Genomic DNA, 12662 nt, shown 5'->3' on the forward strand with positions numbered 1-12662 from the left:
TCTTAGGAACCATACTTCTCGGTATATCTGCCCACTATACTGGATATGTCTGTAGTGTCAACAGTGAAGGTTTCTCTGTAATTTTTTGGTGTTTTTTTCATCTGTGTCAGTTGAGGCTGACCTCAGAGAGTCTCACATTAATCCCCTGCTTTAAGGTGCAGGTAGGGAAACTGAGGCAGTGAAGTTTATTTGGCTGAGGACAGCAGTGAGTGTGCAACTTGGATGTGACTCAAGCTGGTGCAGAGAGTGCAGGCAGCACTTCTTGAGTTTTATCAGTAATGGACTAATGAGCACTTGTACCTCACAGCAGCTGAGGGAGAGGAAGAAGCATTGCTGCTGCTCCCACTCTGGGTAGAATTCTTCTGTGATGCTCCTAATCCTCTGGTGTGAGGTAAGATTGGTTGGAGGGGGTTAACTGTGATGCCTGTCCTTGCCCACAGCTCACTGAAATCTCATTAACCTTACTCCAAAGTATTTCACAGCATTTTGGCATATGGTTATTCAGGATAAAGTACAGGATGCTGGTAAAGGACAGGATAAAAGGACAGGATAAAACCACAGGATGCCATGCTCATTGCTAATGTGGTGTATAAGAATGGGTGTGAAAAATTGATATCTGTGAATATAAGCATTTTGTGTCCGTATGTGTGTGCTTATCCTTTCCTGTTAATATAACCTTTTATCATTGTGTCAGGAAGTGGGAGGAGAGTCAGTGAAACTCAGTTATAAGGACTGTTACTATCTACAAACTGAGCTTTTTGAGAGATTGAGTATGCCATGGTTTGACATAAACCATTTCAAGTTCTGAAAAATACAGTTTATTAGGTGACTGTTTGAAGGCAGAATATGATGTAATGGTGATACTTTACTTTTTTTTTTTTTTTTTTCTGTTTTGAAGCAGTAGGGTTTTTTTGAGAAACATTTGAAGAAGGGGCAAACATCATGAGATGTCACTAGTAATGTCTAGCAATTACCTCTAAAAATATTTTTCAAAACAAAGCATTTGCACAGAGTTATCCAAATTTCTCTGTTATTTGGAAAAAAAGCCTGTCTTTTCATGGAATTTTTAAAAAGTATTATAATCTTACTATAACCACTATAGCTTCCTAGCAGTAAAATAAAATTAATAGCCCTCTCTTAGAGATTAGTTTAGCAGCTTCAAGACTGTCCAGAATACAAAATGCTGAAAAGCTTTTTTGTGGCCAGTTAAGGATCAAGCTGTAAGAAGAACTTTATCTTTCATTACATGTACATAAAAATAAAGTACTTTCTATTTTTAAAAAAATCATCCTATGTTATGGAAGCTTATGAAAACAGTGTACTGAAGGTTTTATTGCACACTTTGTTCATTTAATAGTTGCTGCAAGGTTGTCTTGACTACTCACAGAGATGACACTAAACTACCAGGTTATACAGGCTATGCATTAGAGAATTAGATTCAGTTATGGTTTCATGGGCAGCTAAGCTGTTCCTGGAGAAGCAGCAGGAAATTTGAGGGAGAAGCAAGGTAAATGACAGGAAATGGAATCAGTAGTGATTCCATAGTTTGGGTTTGTTGTTTTTTGTTTGTTGGTTGTGATTTTTTTTTTTTTTAATTTGCGTTTCAAATTCATGCCTGTGAAGAAGGGTTCGGATCTGCAGCAATTTGAGCAACTCTTGACTGGGGCTGATGCTGCATCCTTGCCCCCTGTGGTGCTGCTTTCTCCCATGGTTTATAAACCTTTCCCTCAGTTACTAGTCAGGACCTGACATGTATCTCAATTTCATGGTGGAGAGGGTTGTGCTGGCTGGAAATATCAAGAGCAGGGTACAGGTACAAGAGCACAAAACAGGTACCTAATTTCTTTCCTGAGCAAAAAGATTAGTGTCTGCACCAGTTTTTAAATAAGTATACAATTAAGAAGATTTAAGAGGTGTTTTCAGAGTTTCACCTCGTTATTTCTCTTTTGCAGGATATTGCTTACAGGCATTTTAAATTCAGAAGATTCCTTTATCATGATTGGCTGGATGAACTGTTTGAAACTAGAATATTTGTAAGCATTGTGCACTGCCAATAAAGTTTCAAATACCCTTTTTTCTTTGGAAGCAAAAACATGGACATAGTGGTTCATATCAGGTGGGGTTTTTTATGTAGTATCACAGAAGTGAGTGTCTTAAGGAAGGAATAACAGGACAAGCATAAATGGTGTTTCCTTTGCATATTCTCTGTGTTTCCAGTGGTTTTGAGTTCAGTAACTTTTGTTATAGCATCTGTACCATCCTGTGTGAGGGAGGTCACTGTATCTGCTGCCCACACCACAAATAATCACCTTTGTTTTGCAGCTGCTTCTGATGTTGCTTAACAATCCTTATTTGCTCTACTGGAAGAGGAAGTAAACATTCAGTCCTGGCTGTCACTTAGGTTTTTTACACCCTTCCATTACCTCTCCTTGCACTTTACTCTTTCAGCTAGAAGATTTGTGATAATATTTTGGCCATAAATCTCCTTATACATTTGATGGCCCTTGTTCACCTTAATTGAATGTTTTCTGGTTGAACCTCTTTAGGAGGTGGGGCTAGGGCTGTGCATCACATTTGAGGTATGTACAGCCTCAAGGTTGGACATACCTCCAGCTTATGTGGTGGAGTAATAATCTCTTCCTTTTCGCACAGGAATGCTCTAAACACATGCTCTGATTTTTATTTTTCAGCTGAGTTTTACATAGAACAGTTTCTCACAACACCAAGATTGCATTCTGAGAGGTAATGGTCAGCCTTGAGCTCATCGTTGTATCCACAGAATTAGACTAGCTCCCACTGGACTTTATGTTTTCATACTCATGATTGCATGTGCCATTCAGAAGTGCACTTGCTTGATCTTTACAATTCTTCAGGATGCCCTTGTCCTTGTTACCCAGAATAAGTTCATATCATCCAGAAGCTTTATTTTACTGCTCACCCTTTTAGTCTGATTGCTTATTAATGAAATGTGTTGTAGTTCCAACACAGATTCCTGCAGAGCTCCTGGTGATTTCCTTCTGCTGGGAGAATTGGTAATTCACTCTGTCTTCTAGTCACATATTTATTTTTGCAATAGTTAGATGGTTGTTCCGAAAGTCTTGTAAAGGGAACCTTTCAAAAGCCTTTTGGAAACCACAGACTGTATCAGCAAGATCTGTTCTGTATGTTTACTTCCTTGAGAGGACTTTACCAAAGACTGTACTGATGCTGGATGGATGTATGCTACTTATCTTTCTGTCCACTAATTCTGTCCTTTATTAGAGTTTCTTCAGGGTGTGCATCAGAACAGTACTGACTACAAGCATTTTTAATGGCTAATGATACGTTTAGTGACTTTTGTTTGCCTTTATTTTGGATTGAATGTGTTCTGGTTTCCTCCCCACACCAAACTGATAAAATTCAGTTAATAGTTAAGAGTGTGTAATCTTGGAGCCCGGCATTGTTGTTGGCTTTGTCTGAAATTGATAACCTTGACTCATGTGGATGTTGTTCCATGGTAAAATGTCCAGTTTCCTGATTCCTCTCAGATTCTGTTAAAGTTTCGCAATGCAGCTATAGCTCCAGTCCTACTATAAATCTGATAAATTAGGTGATGGAGCTTAAATGTTGTTATAGTTAGTTCCACTGACTGTTTTGTCAGTGCACTAATAGGAAGGACAAGGTTTGGAAGTGGCTTGATTAGCAGTAGTGTAATGTGGAACTGTGCCCAGCTGACTGTAAATACAAAGCTTGGGTAAGTAAACTGAAAAGGGGTTAACTTCAGGATACTGAATTGTCTTATGCTGCTGTTTTTTAAAGCTATTAGTAACAAATGCTATCTTTTGGTCAGCAAATATGTGTGGGATTGTGGGAATGGAAAGTTAGGTTACTTTTTTTCCTGTTAAGCTTTATCTAGTTGCTGCAAAACATGCTCTGGAAAAAAGCAGCTTTGCTGTTAAGTATTTCGTAGGTCTCTTTGTAGTTAATGAACTGCTTGGGTTTTAATACTTAAAATGTTACTCAAAACACATAATTTTTTGGCTTATTTCTGTGAATATTTGCTAGAGAGAAAAATCTCTTTGAAAACAACTAGGGTGAGATTATTCAGCTATAAATGTTTTAGTTAAGAGGCTAACCTGGACATGACCTCTTTATAGATAAATAATGAGGGTCATGAGGACAATTCTTATAATGATAGACATTAAGGTTAGAAAGCATCTATCAGATGGTTTAATTATTCACTGCTGTGATGCATTTAAAATCCTGAAACATGCTTTCCATTTTAAATTTTTTTAAAGTAATCCCAGTGGGAACACTAGTGCTTATTTGAAGGCTTTTGCATTTAAGCTACAGCGTTTTAGAACACTTTAAAATCAATTTAATTTGCTTCATGCCTCTTAATTTGGAGTTTTACTGTAGAAGTCAATCCTATTATAATAAAGTTGAAATTGCTCAGTACTTCAGAGGAGCTGCTGACTATGAGTTTGCTGTGAGTTTCAATCCTGCCTCTTGGTTGCTGGCAAAGATGGGTTACTTCTTTTACAACATAGTTATAAATGTTTGTCAGTGTCATTTTGAAAGTAAGTCTGTGGGTTTTTTTCCTCACCCTGTGACTTTTAAAATTATCTCAGATAAAATACTATATCCATGTGGATTCTTTTTCAGTAATAATTATCAAGGAAACTGTCAACAGAGTTAAGCATCGATGGCCTAGTGAAAAAGTAGGGTAGCCTTTTCCTACTTCAGCTGTTATCTGAGAAATGGTTAAGTGCTTAAGAAAGTAAATTTTTACAGAGACCCTCAGTTCAAGACCTCACTAAATAAGTTGTTCATACAATTATTTGATGTCTGTTATTGTTGAAGTAGAAAGAAGCCCAGTTGTTCACATTTTGCATATATATATATATATATATATATATATATATATATATGTAACATGTCTGTATAACATATATATACACACACGTAACTGTGGAAAGTAAATACAAGCCTACTTAAGTGTACAGTTTAGAGGATTAAAACTGAGTAAAATCCAGGAAACCTGGAAGCTCTGGGGTGTTTTGACTGAGCCTGTTGCCCTCAGTTTTAACAGAACAGATGTAATGCTTAGAACTGTGGCGTCCCTGTGCTGTAACCTTTACTCAAGACTTGCATACTTGCTGTGTGTATTACTTGCACCTCTTGATATTTTCCACAGGTACAAGTTTTCCATTCAGGTGTAGAGAGAGGATGACACACTACAAATGAGTTTTGTGAAAGTCTGGCTTTAAAGTGATCTTGGCATTTCCTAGGGCTGCAGAACTCTGTCGCTCTGTGTTCCTGCTGAAAGAAGTAATTTTCTTTCAAAACCATTCTCCTTTGGATGAATTGTCTGCACCTGGGTGGCAGAATATTTCATGTGCACCTCCTCCTATTTCTTTTCCTGACAGAGTCCACTGGAACTGTATTCTGGACTATGTGACTTTGCTTTTTGTAGTAACCTGGAGGTAGAAAGAACACAGGAGGCTAGGACGTATTTCTGTCCTTTCCTGCAGTTTGGGGTAGCATAATGGAAGTCTGGTGGCTTCTGTTGATTCTGATATTAGCTTTTTGCTTGCTTTTGGCTGTCATAAAAATTGACTGATACTTTGAAACTTTTATATGCTTTAGATATAAATACTGACGCCAGTAGTCTTATTTGTGGTATTTTTTTTCCTGAAACTGACCTTTGTTTGTTGCAGCTGAAACAAGATTCTGGGGATTAAAACTTCTCAGTATAATTGCCAGCTGTACCTCTTTTCTGTTCTCTCTCTTCTAAAATTGCCTGTGTCCAATAACAATAAATGTGCAATCTTCTCTTTTTTCTTAGAAGGATGAAAAATAACCTCCCCTTAGGTTTTTTTTTTTGTTTTGTTTTGTTTTGCAGTTTTTTAAAGCACTTTTTGGAACCTCCAGAACCTGGAACAAAATTATTAGGTTTAGGTAGGGATCAATTGTCAAACATTCCTGAAGATTGGGTGTATCCTCCTGTTTCTTTGGAAACAGGTATGTAAGATAGGCGAACTTCAAATCCAAACTTAAGCCAGGCATGGCTGAATTGTAAACCAAGTTGAATGTAATCTCTGAAAATTGGAAATCCAACCTGTAATTAGCTTTCTTCTGTGTCTGTATATCCTGTGTCCTCACCCATTGTGCGATTAGTAAATCAGAGCAGAGGTTGAGACAGATATGAGAAATTTTTGCCACATGAGGATGGTCAGACTGTACAATATGTTGTTCAGAGGCACAGTGCGCTCTGTCTTTGAAGCCCCTCCAAATGCCTACAGCCAGACCTTGAGCAGCTGCTTTTTTGACTCTCCTCTGAGCAGCAGGGTTTTTATTAGGTGATCTCCTGAGGTCTTCTCCACCCTTTCCAACCTGTTAGTGTTCTGTTTTACCCGAGAACTGTGTGGTCTGCGTTACCCATGCAGAAGAAGCAAATGCCTCAGGCTTAAAGAACTGGATATTCAAAAGGTTTGCATAAGTTCTGATCAGGAGAAGTCAGTTGTTTACTTTTAACACTCTACCTGTTTTGATGCCCAGAATACAAAAGGGACTGCAGCAGTCAACAAGGAAAGACCAACCTATGTAATCTACCTAAACTTCTGTAAGGCCTCTGATAAAGTTATGAAAGAGATGGCACTCAGATTTTCTTTTGTATCAGTACTAGTTATATTTCCTGAACTTGAAAAGTGTGTTAAGATGTAGTTTTGGCTGGACATTCACATACATTATTTAAGTTACTACAGTATGCACTTGTGAGAACCCTTGTGACTAAGAATTGTGTTGGGGAAAATCTGCTTGTGAATCTCAGGATCTTTGTGTGCATTGAGAACAATATGGAGGGAAATAAGGCAAGCACGGGATGCTTTCCCAGATTATTTACAGGAATGAAGTGGCAGTCTCCATCCTCTTGTGAGGGGGGTGCTTTAACAGTACCTTGATGCATGGAGTAGTGTTAGTGAGATTAACTCAAAAGCCCCACGGATGCATTATGCCTTTGCTTTGCAAGTCTCTTGAATACCTATTCCTAAAACTGTAGGAGAGATTCACTATTGTGAAGGATTTTACCATCGAGCAAGAAGTGGTTTTGACTGGAGGAAAAGCATTTCCTGCCACCCCACACACACTTGTCTCCCTGTAATCCCATATCAAAGCATGTTGTCTGAAGTGCTCTTACACTGTAATGGGAAGCCATGATCTGGACTGAGAAGAAACAAGAGAACTCTGATTGTCTGCTTTTAAAACTCTGAACTTTTTTCCCTGACAGAATATGGATTCCAGAGCTAAGATCCAGAGAAAGTACAATTCATATTTCACTGCAGAGCTTTACTTTGAGGAATGTGTGAGGTGTTCACTGCAGTGTGATCAGGGTCTTGCATGATATTGCAGGGCAGTGGCATGGTAAATTCACTTGTGTAAAAAGGAAGCTCCTTTTGTCAGACAAAGGCAAAGCAAAAAAGATCTGATTTATCCACAACTTGCTGTTGTTCCTGCTGTACTCTTTATTTGTATACAAACACCAGTTTTCCTGTGGGTTGCATTCTGTTTGTTTTTCCTGCATGCCATAGCAGACATACTGAAAAGGGAAACTTTAGGTGTTGAGTGGCAGAAGCAAAGTTACTGGTGCACATTAGGCAAAGGTTGGGTTCACATGTTATGGTTACTATGTGGCATATAGGAAATGGAACAGTTTTCTTTTAGGTAGAGAGAGTAATCTGACCAACTTCTTATGTTTATGCATGTACAGCATCACTTAATGGATAGAAAGCATTCTTTCCTCTGGTAATGCTGGACCTTATGTTAGTCCTCCAAATGACCTTGTAGTGCCTGTTTGGGGTGAGGTGGGCATGTTTGCTGTTCTGTATGTTGCCAGCTTGGTTAATCACAATCTCTCTATTTTCACAGAGCAAATCCGATTAAAGAATATAAGGAATGTGTATGGAAGGTGTTTGTGGTACCGCTTGCGACTGCTGAAGCCACAGCAGAACATCATTCCTACAGTGAAGTACGTACGTTTCATTTGCATGGCTTCCCATTAAGCAATTCTTACCTTGTTTTATATAGAAATGCACTGGTTTGTAATCAAAGCAGGGATTTGTTACTTTTGCATCACTAAAGAGACATTTGCAATCTGCAATATTTCAATAATTAATAGGTAATCATTATTGTCTAGTAGGGTTTGAAGTTTAGGTGCATACTTTTTGTTCTGTATAAAATACCTGAGGAATGAGACCAGTGAGTCTCAGCTGTAGAAAAAAGTAAACAATGCTTTTATTTGTTCAAAAAAATTATTCTCCCTCATTGAAATTAGTAGTGCTAGTCCAATCTTTTGATTTAAATATTTAGTATGTGAACATATATACTTAAATATAAAAGAATAATAACTTTGTATGTTTGAAGGTGGACCCTTTATCAGTTCCTTGTTATGCCCATCCTCAAAATGTTTTGCTGTCTGTTATGCACCTGTGTCAGCTTTTTGTGTTTTGTTTTTTTTGTTTCTTTTAACACATTGATTTTAATTGATTTTCTAGATCCTAGACATCCTTTAAAAATCAGAAATAATAGTGTATACCTGCTGAGGAAAGACAGTTAAAAAATGCAGACTTTGTGGTAGTGGATTGTCCTTGTTAAAAGCTAGGAGAAAAAGTGGTATTAAAACTGAAATACTAACACCTGCTTTAGTGTTTCTTGCTGTTTTAATACTATTCTATTTCTTGAAGAGTGATACAAGATGTTTCAGTGTTATTAGAATGGTGCTAGAGCTAGTGGATTTGTGTATTTAAAAAATTCTTTTTCTTCCAAACAGGAAAATAGTCCTCCTTGCTGGCTGGGCATTATTTTTGTTCCTTGCATACAAAGTTTCCAAAACAGACAGAGAGTATCAAGAATACAACCCTTATGAAGTGTTACATTTGGATCCTGTAAGTAATAACATCTTTCACTACTCTGTACTACTGTAACTGTATATGCTGTGTGTAGATGTTAATCTTGGACTTGTTTTTTCAAACAAAGGAAGTTTAGTGAATCTATCTAGTGGTTTTGTTCTTTTTTGGCATGTGAAAGTTACTGCTGCATGTTATAGTCAGTTGTTATGTGTTTTTTGCCTATATCTGTACCAATTTATAACTTTTATATCTAGTGCCTTCAAAATGTAGTGAGGTGGGTGTTTTAAAATCCTATTCTGATGTTGTTTTCCTCTCTGTGTACAGGAAAATAACAAAAAAAAAATCTGTTTTGTATGCCCTGTGTAAATCTTCTGAATAGGAACTTTTAGGGATGCTGAAGTAACTGTATAAACAAGAATGTGAATTCATTTGATTTACAGTTTCTCTACAGAGCAATATTTGTAAATGAGAGGTTTCACTGAAGGGTGTTGGTGATGCACATTTTGATGTAGTGCAGGCTAACTTGAATTTTGGTTGTATCTGTGAATGCAAACAACAAATTCTAAATAGTGATCCCAGCCAATAGGTTTATTGAAATTGAACTGGGATGAAAAAAAAAGATATAGTGTCTATCTAGAAAATAGATGCAGTGCTTTGTTTATACTGAAGGACTGATTCAAAATGGATGCAAAAATTACATATCCCAAGGATAGACTTTCTGAACTTCTTTTAAACTTTTCATCTTAACCACAATACCTTGAGCAGATTGTCTGCTTATGTTAATTATTTCCTGATCCAAGTCTCCTCTTTTGAATAACAGTAGAGTCATCTTTCCAGTTCTGGAGTCTGAGGTATGTTTCACTCTCAAGTCTGAAGAAATACACTGTAGATCAGCTCAGCACAAGAACGTGAATGAGCTTTGAATGTACCTGTTTTGATTAAATGTGATGCATATTGTTAGGGTGAGAGCTTAATATGTATGTGAACTTTAGCAAATACATCTCTTGCCTTTAAATGACGTTGACTTGTCAGCAGAGAAAAGCAGCACCTTGTGCTAAGAAAGCCATTTATAGCAGGTGAGAAGTCTGTAGCCTATTTCTAGCTGGACAGGTAGAACACCTGCCTGTCATGTCTGGAGCCAAGTTACTGCAATTCAGCCACTGCTCAACTCACTGCTGCTGACTTGTGTTCTCCCACTGATGCACGGGAAGGAGCAATAGAGGTTTTTACTGTTAAATGGTATCTGTTGGACCCATGCAGTTTAAATGTTCATATAATTGGGTTAACTTTGATTAAAGAAATCAGGCTAGGGATTAGGTCATCAGAGTATTTTCCTTTGTTATCCTTCTGAAATTTATACAAGAAACAACCCAGGAGGGAAAGAAAGGAATGCATGTAGTGAATTACAGATTTGTGTTTATTGATAAAAATTTGTACACGTGCTCAAGACGTGTGCAACTTACCCAGGCAAAGAAACCAATTCTGGAATCAGCCTTAAGGACTGAGGGATGGAGCATGTTCTCATAAGGACAAGCTGAATGAGAGCCAGAGATTTTGAGAGGGGGATGAAAAGATGGTTGTGAAGATAGATAGTTGAAGTAGGGCTCAAGAAAAGAGTTCAAAATCTGAGCCTGTTCCTTGCTATCAAGCAATTTCTATTAAATCTCTTGAAAGATTTTCAGTCCAGACTATGTGAGAAATGAACAGATTTCTTCTGTTACCATTCAAATGGAACTCTGAGAGTTGTAGCTGGTCCTGCTGATGAAGTGATACAGATGCTGAAGTGTAGTTAGATAATGGAACTGTTATTGTTATTAAAAAAAACCTTAAAACACCACAACCCCCTCCCCCTAAACTTTAAAAAAATTAAAATGATTGCAGATGGAAGCACTTCAAAGTTTTGATGCACAGTAATTCACTTCTTTGCATTCATATGCTAGTCAAGATTATTTTTCATGTTAGCATATCAATTTATAACAAGAGGCTTTTATTTCCTGAGAAGAACCACAGCACCAACAAAGTCCAGATAATGTACTTACACCACATTTTATATGCAATATCAGCACTGGGTTTTGAACATAGAATAGCTCTTTTTGAAGCATGCCACTGGAATTCACTAACACATAAGGTGCTCAAATATTAATTTTTTTATTTAATGAGTATCTGTACTGCAGTTTCAAAGCTGGGATCCAAGGCATAAAGATGAATATCAAAAGGGATTATATACAGGCACACTCTGTGTTCCAAGCAGACTGACACCAGCTGTCCAAAGCTACTAAGCTTTTCTGTAAGTCAGGCCTAACCTCTGTAGCCTAGCTTTTGAAAATGAGGAGTAAGAATTTATTGTAGATGAAAAACTTGTCAACTTTTCTGGGATTTTGTGCACCTTCTGGGTCAGAAAGAAAAAAATTAGTTTTTTTTCTAACAGAGAGCATTCATGTGAGCCATGAAAACACATCTCAAACAGCTTGGGTTTTTTTTTCCTTCCCTTTGTTCTTCCCCTACTTTTTAGCTTCTTCTTCCTATCTGGCATTCTTTCTCTAGTCTTGAAACATCAGGTTTTAGTTGAAGTCTAATTTATAATGGAGTAAATTCATCCTGTGCATTAAATCAGGCATGCTGTTGAAAAATAGTGTAAGAATATGGCAGACTGTATAAAGTGAGATAAAGTAACAGCAAGTGAGGCCTTAGGGTAGTTTAATTTCTGGTTTAAATTTATTGAAACAGTACCATCATCTGTGAATAAATTCTTGTGTGTTTATTATGCAGTTAAGGTCAGCATGCTAGGCTTCTCTGGCACAAAATACTGAAAAGTCTTGTGGTAATTGTTGTGAAAAACTTAGCAGATAACATATAGAAAAACTTAAGCTGAACTTACTATAAAGTTTTGTTGGGCTGTCTTGAGTAGTGAAGTTCATAGTCCAAGCTGGAGGTTAATGCACAAGGGATTGTGTTGGTGGCATTTGACAACACAAAGAGTAGAATAAAAATCAATCTTTCTCAGGTATAGGTAATGTATTCCCTTTGTTCAAGAAGTTTGAAATAATTTATGGGTAGGATGATTCTAGTCAAAGTCTTTTTAAGTGGCAGGGAAATCTGCTTTTCCTGGTGACTAACAGATTTATTTCTGCATGCAAGCTGCAAGTGAACCATCATACTTGATCTGTGAACTATGCTTAAATAGAAGAATATTGCAAATGAGAGTTCCTTGTATTCATGAATATGTTTAAGATTCACCAAACAGATATGAAATCCTTCCTTTTTTGTTTTTCCCATGGATGGACAAGCAAAATAATCTGGATAAAACCCAGTATTTAGTCATCTGAGTGTGTTTTAGTTAGACTCTGAACTTCTGTCTTCATTTGAAAACATAATGGTTGTAAGAATTTTATCAGAAAAATAATAATGTTTTAATGAAACAGTTTCATGATCCTATGTTACAATATAATTCTTCAGTGACTGGTTCAGAAAAATACTATGCAATGTATATTAGGATTATGTATAAAGAATGAATTTTATTTAAGGTATTTATTAATAAATGCAAACCTTTCCTTTTGTAGGGAGCAAGTATATCAGAAATAAAGAAACAGTACCGTGCACTATCCCTAAAATACCATCCAGATAAAGGAGGAGATGAAGTTATGTTCATGAGGATTGCTAAGGCCTATGCAGCGTAAGTTTCTTTTTTGCCTATGAAAAAAAGGGAATCATAATATTATGGGCAGAACAGCCTTTACAGTAAGAACAAGGAGGGTGCAAGCAGGCAGGAAGAAATGT

The 12662-nt window shown here is 37.0% G+C and overlaps 1 protein-coding gene across 1 annotated transcript in view; it reads left to right on the forward strand.

The window, feature by feature from the left end:
• SEC63 (SEC63 homolog, protein translocation regulator) overlaps window positions 1–12662 on the forward strand; it is a 52608-nt gene that overhangs the window by 5756 nt on the left and 34190 nt on the right. Inside the window, exons 2-4 of the mRNA XM_058800887.1 lie at window positions 7906–8005; window positions 8807–8921; window positions 12446–12558. Of these exons, the coding sequence (XP_058656870.1) occupies window positions 7906–8005; window positions 8807–8921; window positions 12446–12558 (328 nt within the window). The remainder of the gene's footprint in view (window positions 1–7905; window positions 8006–8806; window positions 8922–12445; window positions 12559–12662) is intronic.

The sequence above is a fragment of the Ammospiza caudacuta genome, chromosome 3 (genome assembly GCF_027887145.1).
Source record: "Ammospiza caudacuta isolate bAmmCau1 chromosome 3, bAmmCau1.pri, whole genome shotgun sequence".
Classification (NCBI taxonomy): domain Eukaryota; kingdom Metazoa; phylum Chordata; class Aves; order Passeriformes; family Passerellidae; genus Ammospiza; species Ammospiza caudacuta.